The 21720-nt window shown below is 37.9% G+C and overlaps 1 protein-coding gene across 2 annotated transcripts in view; it reads right to left on the bottom strand.

Moving 5' to 3' along the window:
* The window catches only part of LOC136871803 (glycerophosphocholine phosphodiesterase GPCPD1), a 432261-nt gene that overhangs the window by 197186 nt on the left and 213355 nt on the right, over window positions 1-21720 (bottom strand). For both annotated transcript variants that reach the window (XM_067145405.2, XM_067145404.2), the window contains exons 3-4: window positions 20171-20331; window positions 11682-11845 (exon numbers count right to left, since the gene is read on the bottom strand). In XM_067145405.2, the coding sequence (XP_067001506.2) occupies window positions 11682-11845; window positions 20171-20331 (325 nt within the window). The remainder of the gene's footprint in view (window positions 1-11681; window positions 11846-20170; window positions 20332-21720) is intronic.

Genomic DNA, 21720 nt, shown 5'->3' on the forward strand with positions numbered 1-21720 from the left:
TTTAATGCCTAGAGTTTCTTTCAGTTGTAATTTCAGAGTTTTATATTATCATCTAAATTATCGCAGCAAATCTCGCTCTTTAAAGTCTAAATTAAAGAATATATTTTGTTTAGTATCAAATACAATTGTTTTATTTCAATGGTAGATCCATTAACCTTAACCTTTAGTTGGGAAACTAAACGACAAGGTCCTTTTCCCAGAACCTATATGTTATGCTGTCAAAGTAAGCTTATTACCTCACACCCTAAAGATATTCAAGATTCTCGTTCTATTATCATTAGATTTATTTGTAGCTGGCACCCATCAACAATTGTATGTGTAAATTATCAGGTAAGTACAAGGAGAGACCACATAGTGCGACGATCGAGCATTTTATTTTATGAATATTTTAATTCTGTTTCATTCAAAATCAATGTGCATCCACAGTACATGGGAATTTGGATGTTATTCTGCATTTGGCTTATTGATATGCTTTCAACCAATACTTTCTTTTGTAAATCATCAGTATACTAGTTTTTCTTCAATATTTTCATATATTACAAAAATAATGCTGTTTCAGAACTATTAAAAAATACTTAGATACCGGTATTTGATTTTTAATGCTAAGGATGATTTTATAAGGGTTGTAAATGACCTGAATTGTTAATTGCAGGAGGAAATGAATTTATATTTTAAATAATAATGCTAAAATATCACAAGCTACACAAATCACTTAATACATTGTGAGGCAATCAGTCTGTATGAGGAATTATAGCAGCGGTATGTACAAAGATAAGTCACCTGTTCATATGAGTACTGCACTAACAGTGATGTTCTGAAAGGCAAGTACACACTACTTATTACATTTGTGTGTACGATAATTAGTAAAACAGTCCACACATAAACCTACATTGCACTTGGTACACTGGGTTCTAGGCCTAGGAAGGCGATTTTCTGATGCGCATCTTCTCTTTGCTCCTGGAATTGTAGAAAACCAGTGATGCATTCCATTGTACCAAAGTTCCTGCACTGCATTATGTCCAAAATAATGAGATCTGCTGAACAAGGGAGCAGCTGTGTAGCATGTGAAATAAATCCGGACAATTGCTCGTCAAAAATTAAGGTGAGAAATGCCTTTTCCAGACATGTGTTTTAGCTGCCATGCATTATGCATTCCTACATCGACGGGCCAGGAAAATATTGCCTACCACCACTTTTTTCCTCGTATATGTGGGGATTCTAGAGATAGAGACTGTGTGTGTGTGTGTGTCGAATTACTTGAATGCTGAACAGGTCTTGTGAGTATTATGTAAATATGCCTTGTAAATACGGTAATTGGTTATAAGCACACTATGTAGAATGTAATTGTATATTTGAATATTGTAATTTTAAGTGGTGATGCAGGCACTTTTGTGTATGTGGGGCTATGCCCTTTCTCCATTCACCATCCATAAATTATACCTACAATTAGTGGAAAATAAATAAATAAATAAATAAATAAATAAATAAATAAATAAATAATAATAATAATAATATTCCGACTCGCAAATCTGTCAAGTTACAACCCATACGATCAGTACCTCCCGTACACATATTGTACTGAGAAATCATGCATGGCTGAGACACTCTGACATTTCCACCTCTAGCCTGTCATTTTTCTTTCACGTAGTGAGATACCTGTTTTTCAGGGTGCACTCCATAACATGTAGATGCTATGTTCAGTACTGAATTATTCCCCCAACGGCAAATCTGAACACCTTCCTCCAAGCTCTTTAGGTAATCATATATACCCCGTCTGTTTCTTCATGGTAGCAGAAGATTTCAGATTACATACTTATAAAAGCGCTTTGCTCAAATTGTCCCTGTAGCACTGTATCCCCATGCACCAAGATGTGTTAGCAATCCCATTCCAATGAAGAGATTGTCGTAGTATAATTAGAAGGGCAAATTTTTCAGATCTGGTCAAAGATTATCCAGCATTGTTACAAGGGGGGCTGCGCACTTCCCAAATACTGCTTCATACTGGGCATCTTTCACATTAGGATTTTTTCCTTGGTATACTTCAAAATCTACAACATATCCATAAAGAGTGGTTAGACACTATACTTTGAAACAAAAATGAATAGGTTTTCCTCTTATAAATTGTTTGCAGGAATGCCTCACAAAATATGGCAACATACAGTCATCATATGACAACGGCTCCTCAGTTCAAGTTTTCCATGAAACGAGCATGTAGAAGGTCAATCGGAGGTTTCAACTTCCACATTTTGTTGTTGAAATTTGGGTTTGTGTTATCAGCACAGTAAAGGAAATGGCAAATTTCAAAAAACCTGTTTCGCCGCATAGTGCTTGCCACCACAGAATGTGCACATCACACGCATCCTACCCATAGGATCTCTTCAAAGGAATGGTATTGTATCCAGATTAAATCAAAATTGCAATGAAAATTTTCATTTCTTGCCGAATAATTTTCAGGGAAGGCCAGTTAAAAAACGCTGGCATACTTGTTAGATTCAGAAACTAAGTGATCAAAAATGTCATCTGTAAAAATTGACTCAAACAGTTCAATGCACGATTTTTCTCGAAGTTTGGAGAAGTCGCTGTTGGTAAATATTCCTGACTGTGTGCTAAGGTTTTGCTTTGCCCATTTTGCAGGAATTCAAGGTACCTTTCTGGGTCTTACTTGTAGCAACTAAATTTGATACACTTCAAAAGGCACATCTTCAAAGTCCTGATAGTCAGTTGGAGTTTCACGGGCCACTAATTCTGCGTTCGCTCGAAGCTGGCTACCAGGTAAATTGTCTGGAGGTTTGATGAATACCTTTTCTACGTCAGGAAGTTAATAATTTTCCAGCAAGTCGAGTACTTCTCGTAATAAAATTCTCCTAGAAAAATGTATGAACCCATAAACGTGAACCACGTGAAAAGACAGGATGAACAACTGCATAAAAGATACAACAAGGATCATATATTGCCCCCTCACTGTGTAATGGCTGCAAGTACTGTAATTGCAAATTTTTAATGTAAATTTTGGAAATTGAAAAATCATGACTGTTGGAATTTTGTAAGTATTAGTTTCCGTCAAGACTTCATGTATTTTGTCACAAAGTGGTGAAAGTTCTCTTTTTACTCCGTGTTTTTGCTTTGCCGGATGAAGTGTGTGGATACCCAGAAGATCCGAGGTAGGTACATAAAAATGAGAATCTTAAACCAAGATTGATAACACGTATATTTTAAACCAGCAAAATACAAATAGAAAAAAGGAGGAGGAGATAAGTTGCAAAGAGTGAATAACCAAACACTGATTTTAATGCTTCAAAGGGCGAAAGAACACTGACCATAAAGAGCCACAAGAAATTAGATAACAAGCCAGAATTAAATGCCGAAAACACAATTTAACAAAACTGAACAAGTCATAACACCTGAAAAAGAAAAGAATCCAATAGAATAAAAGGAAAGGAAGGACACAGGTGGGATTCATCCAGCAAAGCAAAAACATGGAATAAAAAGATAACTATCACTGCTTAGTGAAAAAAATATATGAAGTACTGATGGAAAATAATACTTAGAAAATTCCAACAGTCAGTCATCATTAGATTTCAATTTCCAAAATTTACATTAAAAATTTGCAATTACAGTACTTGCAGCCATTACACAGTGAGGGGGCAATATATGATCCCCTGAGTAGAGGCGATTAATAAGAGCCTGATTGGGCAACAGGAATCCAAGTGGTGAGAATTTACAAAATCTTTTGCTCTTTTATCTTTCTGTGAAGTCCAATAATAAAGATGCAGCGTAACCGGATCCACAGCCCTCCACACACACCACAATCAAACCTAGACTGAGGAATAGGTGGAAAAACCTCAGATTATATAGGGTATGTAGAAGGTACTGGAAGTATGCACAGTTTGTTCGAGAAAGTAGACAGGAGATGACGTAGCACTGAAACCTTGCGTAATGTTCCAACAATTCTCAAATGTTTGAAAATTGGATAGTGTCGATACGGATAAGGAAATTATGAAATTCATCATTTGTTGATATTCTAACAGTTTTTTTGTCCACTGCATTTTTACCTAATGCAAGGTTTCTAGGGCATTTTTCCTTGCTCTAAAGCATGCAGCTGTGAACCAAGGCTTTGCTCATATGCAAATGGAAATTATTGGGAGTACAGCCTTCTTCTTAATAACCTCTTATAGTTTTTCTGCAGCACTGGATAGTGTACCATTCTGCAGCATTTCAATTATTTTCTACTTGTCTTTCTTCTATCAGCAACAAATCTGATTATGATGGTTGTAATGTAATGACCATTTAAAAGTCCAAAATCATTCACTGACCATAATTCAAAACGTGATGGTGAAGAATGAATGGATGATATGAATTTATAACAGTCAGTAAATCTGACCTGCAATGCCCCTCTCCCTCCCCACCGTGCCAGAAACTATCTTGAAACAATAGTATTACTGACCAAGGAACTGCTGCCAAACCACAATCCTAAATCGATTATGCATGTCGTCTAAAGGGGTGCAAAATACACGATCAACGGCTCCTCATAATGGTACTTATCGCTAGTAAAGTAGAACTATGGTATTCGTCATGTTGTGATAATAATCAAAAGTAGCGTCCACTCACGCTGTTCCACACACATTATGGTACTACTCACAAGTATTGTACATCGCATAGGTAATGCATACCTATGGTGTTTCTCACATAATGGCGCCACTCACAGGCAATACAAACCCATGGTGTTCCTCATGTAGGGGTACCAATCCTGGGCGCCAGTATTCCCGTGGTGTCTCACATAGTGAGAACTAATCATAGGCAATGCAGACCTACGGCATCGCTCATATAGTGCTACTAATCACAGGCAACACCCAAACCCGTGGTGTTTCTTACATAATAGTACTAAGAGAGGTAACTTAGAGGGTCAACCTTTTCAATATAAATGAATGTTATAATGGTTAAGTTACAACATATTTACTTGGGACTAGTTTCAACGCTGTTTAGCGTCATCTTCAGCCAAAATGTGAGAACAAGCATACGTACATATATACAAACATACACAATACACAGAATATTATAACATTATGCTTAAATGCTAGTAAAATGGGGAATAAAATAGTGAATAGATTTTTAATCACAAGTTCAGAATTTGACAGTCATTATTGGAACAACACATGGAAGGTGAATTAAAATGGCAATCTGATTGTACAAACAAGAGTTAAGAACTGAACAAACAGGGCCGACTGCAGAAATGACGACTAGTTTTAAGCCTTAGACAACGACTAAATCGAGCACGATCTTCCATTGCATAAACAATGTTCAGCTGATGTTTAATTAGACATCATTTAAAGTTTCAATATTGGTTTGAAAATGGAGATAGAAGTATTTTTCATGCAACTCTTTGTTTGTCACAACCAATGAAATTCGTCGGTGCGTGTGCCGAACGCCGTCAGCTGTTTGTCTTCTTACACATTACTCAAATATGGCTAGACATGAGCATGACCTGCCCACAGATAAGAGTATTGCTTTCGGTGGAAATTAAATGTCATAATATTATCAAAACTAAAGCACAACGCTACAGAACAGGGAAGTGTAGCTTTGATTATAGCGTTGTTACAGTGAGTTTATAAATACGGTAGCTTCAACAAAGAGAAGATGAAGAAATAGTAATATGTAACTGAGTGTGTTGTACGGGCCATATAGAGGTAGCTTGCATTCTGGAAATCGTAGGTTCGAAACGCATCATCGGCAGCCCTGAAGATTGTTTTCCGTAGTTCCCCTATTTTTACACCAGGCAAATACTAGGGCTGTTGTTATGGCCACGGCTCTTCTTACCCAGCCCTTCTCTTTAAACAATAATCACCACCAACACCACCACTTATCTTTTCCTACCTGATAGTTGCCGAAACTTACAAGATTATATATATAAAAACTACATACAACTTACTTTTTAGTTTTCCCTATAATGTGTGTTTACTTGGCAGTAAATATAGCCTAAGTGAATCCCTCCCTATTCATGTCAAATGAATTGCTGCGATTTAGCAGTAGGCAACCTACAGAGGCGTCGGACTAACCTTTCTTCCCGGAATCGTCTCAACATGATAATACAAATTGCATATTGCATGGTACATAACCTCTGATTGTGATTCACTCCTCTCATTTGAGGTTAAACAGTGCTCTCGGCAGTGTTTAAACATGACCGGTTGAACATCTGATTTAGACAGTGTCTAAGTGATAAATAACGTAGTAAAATTAGTCCTTTTGCAAAATCAGGTGTCTACAGATTTTCTAGTCAAGACTGCAATAGTTCGTACCCAGGTCAAACCGGACGTAGTTTTAACACTTTCCACACTATGCCCGTACGGGATACGGGCGCGCTGCTTTCCTGCTTCTGGACGACGCCCGTATATCATACGGGCGTGATTTTCTCGTGTGTTTATATCCAGCTGCACGTATCACGTATGGTTTCCGTCCCTTGGTTGGAGGTAATAGTTCATCTAGCGACCACTAGAATGCAGCAGTTTTCGGGAATTTTGAAATGAAACGATAAACAGGGCATTTTCTCCTAGCCGTAACCTCTACCGAAGCACTCAGTGTGCCGTGCGCTGCACGCGCCAAATCTGTCACGCTGTCAGCTGTGTTATTGTGTAAACATGTCTTCACGCCGGCTCAATAATAGTGATATTTTATCGGGAGAAGCGGGTTCAGAGATGGATGAAAGTGATTACGACCCTACTTACGAACCGGATAACGTATCAAGTGATAGTTCAGGTAAGATTTTTCTTTATTACGTCACTTTGGAACGTAAGTGTTTAGCTGTATTATTTTACTCCGAATACAAACGACAGAAAGACTTCGCCTAGAAATTTGGGATTATCTTTTTCGTTTAGACAAAGAGACGCAGACTGATGATTCACCTGTGCCGGGAACATCTGTAGATCATCTGAACCTGATGATGAATGGTCAGAAACAGATGACCAACCGCAGCTACCTGTCTTCCAGTCGGCATCTGGTTCAACTCAGTTTTGCGCGGGGAGTGACGAAATGGATTGTTTCAGTAATTTTTTTAGTGACGATGTGATCAAAAATATAAAAACAGAAACTAACAGATATGCAGGTATGACAATTGCGGCAATGAAACGTCAGGGCAAACTGAAGGAAAATTCCATGTGGCACCGGTGGTCTGCAGTAAAACTTCACAAAATTTATTGGTTTTTTGCAACAATTTACCATATGGGTGAAAGCTACTCGTTATTGCAAGCTATGCTCGGAGAGGGGCAAGAAAGAAAGTGATAAGCACGTCAGAAAAGAGAGTAGATGGTGGTGCAAAGAGTGCAAAGTAGGACTGTGTATAGTCCAATGTTTTCAGGACTACCATACGAAAACAAACTATACCTAAATAGGTAAATATTTTATTCCATTGCATTTGTGTTTATTTGTGGCCTAAGTAGTCGCATTAAATTATTATTTTTTACTGTTTGAGCAAGCTTATTGGTATAACCTCAATGTAAAAAAAATTTCTGTACTATTTTTTCATGTTTTTCATAAGACTAGTATAATTAAATTACTTCAGATATTCACTTGTTGATTAACATCTTCATTTTGGACGGTTGACACCTTCATATGGTACAAAAATCAAGCATGTAATATGTTTCGCTGTACCATAATAACGCGTTAGAAATTAGCAAAAAGACCCAGTTCACAGCCAGGATCCATGTTAAAATATGGTAGTGTTGAAAGTGTCAAAATCAGATATACAGAACATGTCAATGCTATAAAGCATAACCGATTTTCTGCAGTCGGCCAACATATGAAAGAATTTAAACATAACTTTACTGAAATAGATCTCAAGATCTTGAGGTATTGGAATTTCTAAATAAATGTCCTCTACTAGATGTTACTGAAAACTGCCATATTCATTTAGATCAATATTTTAATTCAGACCTAAACTTAAATGATCATCTCCAAAACCCCTAAAATCTTGTTCGATTTTCTATTCCGAATAATAGATCTGTGTTTCATATTATGCGCAATACTTTTTCACACCACACGCATTCACCGCATCACCCTCCCTAACTTGCCCTCCGTCCGTTCCTCACACCTCCCCTGCCGCTCCTCCTCCTTCCCTCTCCCTTCCTACCCCAACACTAGTTGCTTCCCTGACCCAAGCTTGGCCATAACGCTCAGTTCCTCTTCAACACGCGTCACAGCGATGCCGCCCGAGGTGAGTCTCATTCAATTATAGGCCAAGCTCCTTTTCCTCATAGTTTTCAACTTTTAATATCCACTTTTTTATACTGCAGGTCCCGCACTGAATTGCGAACATCTTAAAGACATTGATTCAAAACTTGGTCTCCACCTAACACGTTATGTTACAACATTAAAACATTAGACCACAGGCAACAACACAGCCGTGACGTAACACTGACTTCAAAGCTCTCAGAGGAAATGCAAAATTGAATGTTATACTTCTGGTCAAAACGTGACAAAATCTTTACTCAATGAAAATATCCATTATTATTATTATTATATACATTATACTTCTAGTCAATAAGTGACATCATTTAATGAAAAAAAGTGACTTAAAAGTCGAACCCTTGACTACCAAGTTCAACTTGGACAAAAACAAATGTTTTATAGTGTTATACGTATTCTTAAAAACTATGTTTGTTGAGTTCTTAACTCATGTTTGTATAATCAGATTGCCATTTTAATTCACCTTCCATGTGTTGTTCTGATAATGACTGTCAAACTCTGAACTTATGATTGAAAATCTATTCACTATTTTATTCCCCATTTTACTCACATTTAAGCATAATGTTATAATATTTTGTGTATTGTGTACAAAGGGTATTAGGAAAGTTTTGCAATGTGAGTGAACGCTTTAGACTTTTTCAAAATAATTTCCACCATACTCAATACACTTCTCCATACATCAAAACCAGTCACTGAACCAACCCTACCACTTTTCTTCGGTTACATTTTCACACTCTTGATCCCATGCTGCCAGAAGCTCCTCGTCGGATGAAAAACGCCCCCCTTTCAGCTTCATCTTCACTTCTGGGAAGAGTGCGAAGTCACATGGGACAAGATCAGAACTCTATGGAGGGTGATCAAGCACAGACAACCCTGATCTGGCAAGAAAATCCATTGTTACATTAGCACGATGTGCTGGAGCATTGCCGTGATGCAAGAGCCAAGTACTGAACCGTGACCCTGAGAGCCTGGATGACCTGAGGCAGACAAGTCTCACTGTACCACTTCGCAGTAACTGTCCTTTGTGTTTCTAGCACAACCTGAGTCAGGATGCCCCGTTTAGTGAAGAACACTGCAATCATCCTTTTCTTCACTGACCTTGACTTTCGCAGTCACAGGAGTACCCTCATTTTTTTTTTTTTTTTACGTCACACCGACACAGATAGGTCTTATGGCGATGATGGGAAACCATGAAAAACCATTTTCAGGGCTGCCGACAGTGCGATTCGAACCCACTATCTCCCGGATGCAAGTTCACAGCTGCGCGTCCCTAACTGCACGGCCAAGTCGCCCGGTACCCTCATCTTCAAACAGCCACACCTTGTTCTGGGATTTTGTTGGGACATCGTAATAATAAAGCCAAGTTTCGTCACCTGTAAAGATGCTATTAACGTTACGTGAAGTCCCATTTTCAAACTGTTTTAGCATTTTTTGGAACGATTTCACTCAATGTGCCCTTTGTTCCTCTGAAAGTGAATGGGGCACCCAAAGGAAACAAACCTTTCTAACACGGAGATGGTCATGTAGAACTGAAGGAATAGCTGGTGCGGGGATGTAGAGGGTCTCCTCTACTTGCCAATATGTCAACCGCCTCTCTTGCTGCAACATTTTCCTCACAGCTTCAATGTTTTCCTCAGTCACTGATTCAGACGGTCGCCCAGAACGAGGATCGTCTTCAACCCCAAAATTTCCCCTCTCGAACTCTGTACCAGCGGAAAATTGTTGTCCATTGTGGGCAGTCTTTCCCCAGCACAGGAGTCGTTTCCTCCAGGCACTGGTCAACAGTTAATCCATGAATTAAACTGAAGCGAATAATTGCGCGATATTCACCATCAGACCACACTGACATCTTAACTTGCTTTCAATCCCACTGCTTGGTAACAATTGGTGTGAAGGTCGCCCCTTGCTGTCTTCTAGACCAGTTTTCATCCCTAACCATAACAGGGGTGTACAGCCAATCGATTTTGCGTATTGCAAAACTTTCCTAGTGCCCTGTACCTATGCTTGTTCTCACATTCTGGCTGAAGGTCGACGCTAAACAACGTTGGAACTAGCCCCAAGTATATATGTTGTAACTTAACCATTATAACATTAATTTGTATTGAAAAGGTGGACCCTGTAAGTTACCTCTCTTACATTCTCAGTTCAATACGGATATAAGATGAAATTCTTAAATTTAAATAATAGTACTAATTGAAGGCAACGTAAGTCCATGGTGTTCCGCATATAGGGGTGTTGTAAGACCGGAAATCTTAACGCATCCTTCCGCATAAGACATGCCAATTTGTCGTCTCCTCTGGGGCCTGTCACGTATTTCGTTGAATCTCAAACATCGTAGCAAAAAGCGGAATCTATGCCGTGAAATGGTGGCATGGAAAATTTCACCCCAAACTCTGTCTGGTCCCAGAAGTTGTCAAGATATAGCCTTCCAGCACGAAATGTGCCACAAAGAATTAGCAGCCCAGGATCAGCCCAAGAAATGTCCTCATTTCTTTCTCATCAGTGAATCTGGCATCTCTCTCCCACGTAAAGTCTCCACGAATATGCTCTATGTAAATATTTGTTGATGATACAATAATATTTACAATTATTGTTTTATTGAAAAACAGGTCGAAATATTCTACGATGTTTTGTACTGAATTGGCCATAACTCTTAGAACTGGAAGCTTAGGTACAATATTGTAAGTTCGAGTTCTACTTGTACTATGGAGAGGTAACTTACTCCACTTTGTTGTTTTGTCCTTGCCATACATGAACGAACTTTCTTGACTAGGCAGTTCGGGTTCTACCCCCATATCTTCAATATCTTGCTCAGACTCACTATTATGATCGGAATCTTCCACAAAGTCATTTTCCCCATTCGTTTTCACTGTCAGTTCCACTACCACAACTCGAGTCTTCACTGTCTAACAACACCTGTAGAATTTCATTCTTGAAACAGTTCACAGCACCAGCTATTTTCCTGTTTATGAATACCTTACACCATCCTAATAAAACTTACACTATACATTCACATATTGTACTGAATAAAATGGAAAGCTTTATAATCATTTTCAATAAACTGTTCACACAATTGGTCACGCGGGGTTTATATTTAACCCAACCACTTTTAAGACAATCTGGGTGACAAACCGCTTCCTTACAACTGCTTGTTTGAATCTAGTGATACAATGCAATGTCGGTGGAAGGTATACAGAGCATGAAACCAGTGGTACCAACCTTGTCAGCATGCCACATTGAAATATACCAGTGGGGCAGAAATTTACCCCGCGCGACTAACACCGGGTTAAAATTGAAAATAGCTACAGTAATGTAGCACTGTACATCTATTATTTCCTAATACAATATAGTGAATATCACTGCATAGTCATTGCTGGCTCAATAGAACTGGTAATGGAAAGATAGCAGCAAATCAAATTATAAATTACTTTTTCGTATAAACTTACCCTTTTCCCTTCATATCGCCTTTTCCATAACTGCAAGGGATTGTTGAATAGTTTTAATTGAATAACAGTCTCTGAGGTTAGCCATCCTCGTTCCACACATGTTATCTGATTATGATAACCAAATGTGTCAAATTCATCGGCAGTACCGTTGATATTTGGAACAGCTGAAAAATAAATGCAACTGCATACAGTTTATAATTAATTCTATATAGATAAAAGTACATTAAATATACAAAAATTATTGCAAATACTAAGAAATCAGAGACTACCAGAAACTGAGCCAATAGTACATAGTACATAAGCCTATCTTTGAAAGGCTAAATATCCAAGAGAAACCTGGAAATGTTAAATGGACTTTTAATACATCTTAAGAATAAAAGTTACTGTTTCCAGGTTTTATACAGCATGTGAATGAAATCAGAACAGGTATTACAATATTTTCCCAACAAACCATATTGAATGCAGTTTTAGACTGGAGTTCTGATGATGATGCTTGTTGTTTAAAGGAGCCTAACATCTAGGTCATCGGCCCCGACTAGAGTTCTGCTTTGATTGTCTATGCATATGCATACTCGTACATACAGCTTTTGAAAAAACTGAAGTGGAGAGATTTATCACAACTTCAAAGTTTGTCCTGGTGACTGTGACAGAAGACTATTTGGAGGATATTGCCTCCATTTAAGAACGAAGGGTATCTCGGGACTAACAGGTGCCAAATCTATTCTTAGAATAAAACACTTTCTACCTGAATCTGAGCCTGTCTGCATTTCTGCATGAACGATATTTTGTCTAGCTTCAGTACAGTCAATCTCATTACGATAGTTTCACAAACTAGCTTTATTAACTTCATTAACACCATCACACTCTATGGAGTCAATGATAATGTATATTATTTGGTCACGTATCAAACTATTCATAACCTGTTGGTTGAAGATATTAACTTGTTCATTTCTTGGACACAAAATAGCTACTTTGCAAATCTTTTCACTCTCACTCGGATGAAAAGAACAAAGTGAATCTCTTTACAATAATTTTTTTTTAAAACCTGGTTTTGTTGAATCTCGATTATACCATTTGACCTAGTTCTCCTCTGCTGAGTTTTGGAAGCCATTCACTGAAGTTAAATCTTAATGTTGGGCCATAAAGTAGAATATTTTTAGCTTGACAGGACAACAGCTGCTCTACGACAGATCTGTCAAAAGTCTGCAGCAAGCTTTTCTAGAAAAATTTGACTTATTGTTCATTATAAGCAGCTAATATACTGACAGGTGCAGAAGGTACCACATGATCCACTAAAATCTCCCTGATGTATCGGTAGGCTGTCAGACTTCCATTGTCAATAAACACAATCTCCGCGCGCGCATCAGTGGTAATCACAGCCCAGACCATCACAGAGCCTCCACTGAACGGTGCTCTTGCAGAGAAAGTGCAGAGTAAATACTCTTCCATCTGGTGCCCTCAAACAGAATCTGGATTCATCCATGAACAGCACTGAACTCCTCTATTCCACAGTCCAATTTCGATGGGCATTGGCGAATTGCATCCGAGAGGCACAGTACTCGCGTGTAAGCAGAGGTCCTGTGGCGGGCCTCTTGGATTTTAAATCCGCTTCATATAACCTCCTCTTCACTGTCCTTTTGCTGACGTTCATGCCCCATACTTGCTGCAAACGATTTCTGGACTCCACAGCTGTTGCATGTCGATCATGAAGAACTTGGCATTGCGTGAAAGCAATCATCGCGCTCAGTAGTGCTTCTCCTACAACCAGAACAGGGCCTCCTGGTGTAGATATTCTCACCTCTGTACTTGTCTGCTACATAGCAGATACTGCACCCATCCTACACTAATGCTACAGCCCTTGCTGCGCTTTCAGATGAAAAGTATTTTTATATAGACTTAATATGATGAGAATCAGGATTTCAAATTTGCTAAGCAGGAAAACGTGTTAATGGGGAGTGCAATAATGAGGATTCACTGTATCTTCTAACAAAATACAAAATACAATACCACAGTACAACAAAGTATGACACTGATTCTTCATTGCAGATGTCCACCCATTTTTGTGTCTGGGAGCATATTAAGAAATATGGAGTCCAAAAAATCAAACGTTTTGATGATCAATCTACAATAAAGAAATGGCTAAACATTTATATCGAAAAAAATTTACTAAGCAGAAGACTTTCAAAGCATGATCAGTGGAGAAATGTCAGTTCTATGAGAAACAGTGGGAGTAGCCTGGACTCTCTTAAGGTACCCGAGGGCGGGTAAACGGCGGGAGTACGGTACGGTACGAGACAGCTGTAATCGCTCAAAGCGTAACCCTGCCTATCTTAATGTGGCCAGGCGTGGGTAAACGGCGGGAGTAGCAGGAAAAGTGGGTGGATTTAAACGATTGTCTTAAAAAGATGTACTTTATTGTGTACATTAAAAGAATGTTTTCTCTCGAGGCAATAGTATAGATGATGTTTGTAATTATGTGACTGTAAGTCACAATCTCCTCCTCTGTGAACCATGAGACCTTGCCTTGATGAACCAGAGTGTTACGTACCAGCCGTATCAGAAAATGTATTAACCAGAGGAATGGCATGCTAAAGAAGAAAGTTACGTAACTCCCCAGCTATTTCACGTCAATATTCAGACAGGCTGTTATTCTCGGTACACAGCAGTAATCTCATCTATCGGAGATGAGTGGCAGCATAGGGGACAAAGAATATCACAACAAACAAGGGTCCATGTAATGCTATTTTTGATCAATTTTATGAGTTATCGATATTGTAGGCCTTCCCATTTAGTTTTCTTCCGACTCTGAATACCACTCTTATAGTCGGTGCGGTAAAACTGAATAAAACATAAAGGACCAGAAATTGTATTCTCTATAACTTTTGTTATGTAGTACTTTTCGATAGGACAAATAACGTAGGCATTTAAAAATTATATTTTAAGCACCTTCCCCTAAACTACCATTTCATCGAGGGTGAATAGATTTGTTTATAGCTTAGACTGTAGTTTCTTATTCCCCAACTCTATACACCGATTTTCATTAAATTCTGTTTATCCATTTTCTTGTGGCTCAGCATTGATACGGAACAAGCAACAAAAATACAAATTTATGAATATCTTTGTTATCATAGTCGCTACAAAAAGATGTATGACATAAATGATCATAAATTTAATTCTGTACAACTTAAATTATGTAGTATTTATCGACAGGACCACTAACAACATATATATTTGAGAATTAAATTTTGGGCCTTCCCCTGAACTACCATTTCACTCAACATGAATAAAATTATTTATTTATAGCCTAGATTGTAGTGGCTCATTCCCCGACTTTACATACCTATTTTCATTAAATTCTCTTCAGGCGTTTCTTTGTGATGCACGTACGTACATACGTACCTACCTACATACAGACCGACAGGCAGAAATTACGGAAAAGTAAAAAGTGCATTTCCTTTTTACTATGGACATGACCGATACAGAAATACCATTCTTTTTAAATTATGAGCAATGTACACACAAAACTCTTATTTTATATTGTCCCCGTCAATTTTGTGCTTTAAGTAAACTCTTTCAAGATCAAAATTATTGTGTCCACCTTTTCAATACAAATATATATTTTTAGTGGTTAAATTCTACATGAATTAAACACACCAGTTAGGGACATGTTTCGCCCTAGTTATGGGCATCTTCAGTCTATATTAATCCTAAGGTCAAGAATTAAAAATATAAACATTGGAACTTATAGTAAACTAACTTAATACTAAATACAATTGTCTTATGCTATTTACACAGTTTACAATATGTACAGTATGTACAATAAGTGCATTAACCTTGCCACAATTTATGAACAATGAATTACATTTTTTACAATGACCAGACCTCCAATTGCAGATTGGATTGATCACAACTTGAATTGGGGCTTCTCAATAGTATTGACTAGAATTGATCACACAGTGATAATGTGGGGATCATATGATAAGCTAGCCTGTTTCAAGGTAAAACCCACTGCCTTGTGCGCTCGCTCGCCCGTCTTCACGTAACTTCTAGAACAATCTGAACCAATTACGAGTACAATTATGCGTACATAAGCCAATAACAATTATTCTGAAAGCTACACCTCCAAATAAAGGGCTATAAAAACTCAGTGTTTTCCGTAAAACACGCCTTTTTATGCGTCGAGAAGTCTATGAGTGAAGTAAAGTTACGTGTATATTTGAATAATTCAGTTTGGCCTAGCATGAACTTGTTCTAAAATTTTTGTGTCCATTTCAGCTAAACAATAACTTCAGAAGAGAGAAGAGGACTACCAGCAGAATAATTATGACACCAATTCCTGGTTGTCTACTTTATACTCAAGAGGGTCGATTTATCTGACGTGGACTTGAAATCTACAGCAGCCATGTGGTGCTAAGCATGTAGGTGCAACTAACATTGGAGGGAGATCATGACGGATATTACCATCATGGGAGCATTACAGACCACTCCGGGAATCAAGCTTCATCACAAAATTTAAGTACATTTTTATAACATTGCCTGTCCATCTTTGTAGATTTTTTTTGCTATTTGCTTTACGACGCACCGACACAGATAGGTCTTATGGCCCCAGCATTTGCCTGGTGTGAAAATGGGAAACCACGGAAAACCATCTTCAGGGCTGCCGACAGTGGGGTTCGAACCTAATATCTCCCGAATACTGGACGCACTTAAGCGACTGCAGCTAGAGCTCGGGCCTTTAAAAATAAAAGACCACTAATTTTTGTCTTCAGAAAATCCACTTAAGGGTTGAGGGGAAGGGGGGTAAAAAGAATTGAGGAAGGATTTGAATTCTTTATATGAGGATACATATATCTCACAAACTGAAGATGTTACAGACGTTAAAACTGGTACTTTGAATCTGTTTTAAAAATAAATGAACACACATTTTTTGGAAAATCCACTTAAGGGGGTAAAACAATAAAAAAAGCAGGTGAATTTTTAAAATGAGTATTTTCTTCTTCTACCGCTATTCCCACATCTGTGGGGTCGCGGGTGCGAACTCTGTCGCACATGTGGATTTGACCCTGTTTTACAGCTGGATGACCTTCATGATGCCAAACCCGTGTGTAGGGATGTAATTACTCTTGCGTGTTCCTGTTGTGGTGTGCTGAATGAATATGAAAAGGAGAGCATAGGGACAAACACAAACAACCTGTCCCTGAGCCAGATGAATTAATCAGACGTGATTAAAATTCCCGACCCAGCCCGGAATTGAACCTGGAACCCTGTGAACCATAGGTCTGAATGCTGACCACTCAGTCAAGGAGAGCAGCAATTTTTAAAATGAGTATATCTACAGTATATCTCATAAAATTAAAATGCTACAAACGTGAAAATTGGTATCCGTAATTCCCTTTAAAAATAAAGAAACACGAACTTTTGTTTTCAGAAAACCAACTTAAGCTTGACATAAAAAATAAGTGAAGAATGAGTTGAATTCTCTTTATGAGGATACTTATATCTCAAAACTAAGATGTTACAGATGTGAAAATCGGTATTTGGAATCTCCTTCAGAAATAAAGAAAACTTTTTTTTCGACTTAAAAGAGGACTGTTTCTCACGGTCGAGTTCCATGTTGCATGTTCCAGATTTAGCTCTGCCAGTAGCCTGGTCATCTTAGCCCCAAAAGGCATTGCCACAAACGTGGTTTACAAAGAGGTTCTGGGGTAAATGAAATGCAATTTTTTGGTGAGTTTTTATACGTTAGGGATTTTCAGATGTCTTAGTGCAGTACCGAGGAACAATTAATTTTTATCAACTTACCAAATATTTGCGAGCTATTCTATGGGTAACAGCTAGTGTTAAATATAATTAGTACTTATTTAGTTCATGTAACGACATGATTAATTTCAATTAATTCATTTAACAATTTTTTAAGTGCCTCGATAATCAAATAATTGAGTTAATAATCTCAACGTGTGTTATTTGAGAATTTATCATTAATTAAGAGAGAAAGTAAAGTATATTTTTGTAAATATTGTACAGATAGAGTTGAAAGGGAGAACATGGTTATCTACCACTCAGTTTAAGTGGACGTCTAGTGTTTCTGTTTCGTTTAGTGATACATTTGAAATCAAACTTTAAAATATCACTGAGATTCAGGATGGTTTAGGTTTATCCACTCAATTTTGTTTTGCGTAGCCAATGGAAGGCTCATTTTTATTCTTTACAGAATAGCCAATTTGTCAACAATGTTCAAGGTATAAGAATTTATTTTATAAACTTACTCAACCATGTTAACTTTGTGAAGGTCAAAAATAACATCAGCAAGAATTATTTTGTTTGTTAAATTTATTGCTATTTGTGCATATCTCATAATAAATATCAAGCCTATGTTTAAATTGTTCTTTTTCTTGCATTGTTGTCAACCTTAGTCCTTTAAATGCCTCCAAAATTAGGACAGCTTGCAAACGATCTCTCATCTGCTGGCTGAGCTTGACTGAGAAATAGGGGGAAATATACATAGATGTAAAAGGTGACTAGAATCTAACTGTGATGGGAGACTGGAATGCAGTGGTAGGCCAAGGAATGAAGGAGGAAGTCGGCTGGTTGAATTCTATACCGATCACAATTTAGTCCTTTTTAATACTCCGTTCAAACATAACGAATGATGGCTGTATACGTGGACGAGACCTGGAGACTCTGGAAGGTATCAAACTGACTTGGAGATTCAGAAACCAGGTGTTGGATTGCAAAACTTTCCCAGAAGCAGACATGGAAACTTTTGCAGAAAGGTAAACTAGGTGCATGAATATTAAGAGCTCAGATGGAAAACCACTTCTAGGGAATGAACACAAGGCAGAAAGATGGCAGGAACACATAGAACAGTTGTATCAAGGTAAAGATATAGATGATACGGTTCTGGAACAAGAGGATGTTGATGTTGATGAAATAGGAGACCCAATTTTGAGGCCAGAATTTGACAGAGCTCTGAGAGACCTGAATAGGAACAAGCCACCTGGAATTGATGAATTACTGGCTGCCTTAGAAGAAACCAGCAAGGAGAGGTTATTTAATTTAGTGTGTAAGATGTACGAGACAGGAGAATTGCCATCCGATTTTCAGCACAATGTTATTATACTTATTCCGAAAGCCAGTGCTGACAAGTGTGAAAACTACCGCACCATTAGTTTAGTATCTCACGCCTGCAAAATGTTAACACATATTATTTATAGAAGAATGGAAAGACAAGTTGAAACTGAGTTAGAATAGGATCAATTTGGCTTCAGAAGAAATGTAGGAACACTTGAAGCAACCCTGAATTTACTCCTGATCTTAGAAAATCAAATTAAGGAGGACAAGCGCACATACATGGCGTTTGTAGATCTTGGAAAGGCATTTGATAATGTTGACTGGACCATGCTCTTTGAGATTCTGAAGGTGATCGGGATCAGATACTGAGAACGAATAATTATCTACAATCTGTACAAAAATCAGTCTGCAGTGATAAAAATCGAGGGCTTTGAAAAAGAAGCAGCAATCCAGAAAGGAGTTAGGCTAGGTTGCAGTTTGTCTCCCCTCCTTTTCAATGTTTACATAGAACAGGCAGTAAAGGAAATCAAAGAGGAATTTGGGAAGGGAATCACAATCCAAGGAGAGGAAATGAAAACCCTGAGATTTGCTGATGATATTGTTATTTTATATGAGACTGCAGAAGATCTGGAAAAAATGATAAATGGTATGGACAGAGTCTTGGGTAAGGAGTACAAGATTAATATAAGTAAGTCCAAAACAAAAGTAATGGAGAGCAGTCATACGAAGTCAGATGATGTAGGTAATATTAGATTAGGAAATGAAATCTTAAAGGAAGTAGATGAATACGGTTACTTGGGTAGTAAAATAATCAATGATGGAAGAAGTAAGGTGGAAGAATTAAGGAATATAAAATGCTGACTAGCACAAGCAAGGAAGAACATTCTTAAGAAAAGAAATTTGTTCACTTCGAACACTGATATAGGGATTAGAAAAATATTTTTGAAGACTTTTGCCTGGAGCATGGCATTGTAAGGAAGTGAAACGTGGACGATAACTAGCTCATAAAGAAAGAGAAAAGAGGCTTTTGAAATTTGGTGTTACAGAAGAACGTTGAAGGTGAGCTGGATAGATCAAATCACGAATGAAGAGATACTGAATTGAATTGGAAAGAGGAGATTAATTCGGCTAAATTTTACCAGAAGAGATAGAATGATAGGACAAATCTTAAGACACCCAGGACTTGTGCAGTTGTTTTTTTTATGGGAAGTGTAGGTGGTAAGAATGGTAGGGGTAGACCGAGATATAAATATGACAAGCAGATTAGAGCAGATGTAGGATGTAGCAGTTACATAGAAATGAAAAGGTTAGCACAAGATAGGGTTACATGGAGAGCTGCATCAAACCAGTCTATGGACTGATAAGTCAAACAACAACAACAACAACAACAACAACAAGACACAATCTATTACGCTTACCATCCTTCTTGATGCATCGCGGATTGATGTGAGTTTCCCAACGTCTAACAATAATTCTTTCTGATGAAAAGTTACTTTCTGGCTCGATGACAACTGCCACAAAATAGCGGAATTGAACATCCTTATCAAATACGATGCTGACAACACCAGACCATATATTACTGGAACACAGAAATGACAGAATATATATTTGAGAGAGAAAACAGTCAGAACATGAAATTCACTAACATTCTCAAAAGCAAATAAAATTATTACAGTACTTAGTATTATATAACTTCCGAAAAGAAACACAAAACTTTTCAAGATTTTCTAATTCCACTTTTTGACAAGTGAAGACAAATTAAACAAGAGAATGTTTTCGCTTAAGGATGATTTACAGTACAACTATCTGAAACATCCATCATTTAGTACACATTTTATATTCAGTATCTCTATAATATTCTATGTCATCAATAGAGACGGGAATTATAGGCACGAAGAGGTTAGAATGCAAACGTATTTGAAGAAGGCGCAAGTGTAATTTAGCCGCTCTACAGTTATGTCGGGGAGTTGCATAAATTTTAGGGGTTCTGTTTGTCCAGATCTATAATATATATGCAAATCTCACCGCAGAACCGTCATGCGGGTAACATGCACCTGCGCCTTGGTTAAATACGTTTGCATTCTAACCTATTCGTGCCTATAATTCTCGTCTCTAGTCATCAAGTATCGCGTCATAATTCCTCAATCACTCTGCAAACGTGACTGAAATGTGCTCTCTTAAGTCCCATAGAGAGCACTCTTCAATGTTGTACATTACTAGCAAATGAGTACGGATGCAGTATTTTTGCACCTTAACTTGTTCTTTGTAACCCTGCCAACCTGGGCCCAATGTTTAGGTAGCTAAGCTCTGTCTGTCAAGAGCCAGGATAAAGGGTAAGTGATAGGGGAGTAACATCTCTCTAAAAACCTTGGTCTAGCTGCCCTAACCGGCAGCACCTTGTAATGGCCCCTTTACCAGGGTTACAGAAGATGGACAACAGTTTGGATGGTGGAAAAGGAGTTGCTGACACTAACAGTAGACAAAGTTCTTCTGTACTTCAGTGAAGTGGTTGCAAAAGGCTTCTCTACTCTATGAAAGCATCCTTAATCAACACCTGGCAGTAGATATAAGATGCATCTGCTGCCTTGTAAATGAAGTAGTAGACTATTAAAAGCTAAGAGAGTTCATCTCGAGCAGAAAATCCTCAATTGTGCAGAGATGTAAAAAAAAAAGTTTGCTTTCAAAAAGTAACAGAGCCTGAAAAAGAACAGAAGAAACACAGACTGTGACCAAGTCTTCTCACTCGTTGGAACAAATGGCTACTCCTTGGAGGCCGAAGTTTATCCAAGGAATGATAAGAGGAAATAAAACCCAGATTAGACAACATAAAAGTATGCCAGGACTGTGGATCAGAATACACTAAACATAGAAACAATGACTGGGAAGGTGGAGGAGATAACAGATATGGTGGAAATAAGAAACTGGATTTGCTAGGATTAGCAAGAAGATGGGAAGGGCAAGGTAGAAG

This window comes from Anabrus simplex, chromosome 4 (genome assembly GCF_040414725.1).
Source record: "Anabrus simplex isolate iqAnaSimp1 chromosome 4, ASM4041472v1, whole genome shotgun sequence".
Taxonomy (NCBI): Eukaryota; Metazoa; Arthropoda; class Insecta; order Orthoptera; family Tettigoniidae; genus Anabrus; species Anabrus simplex.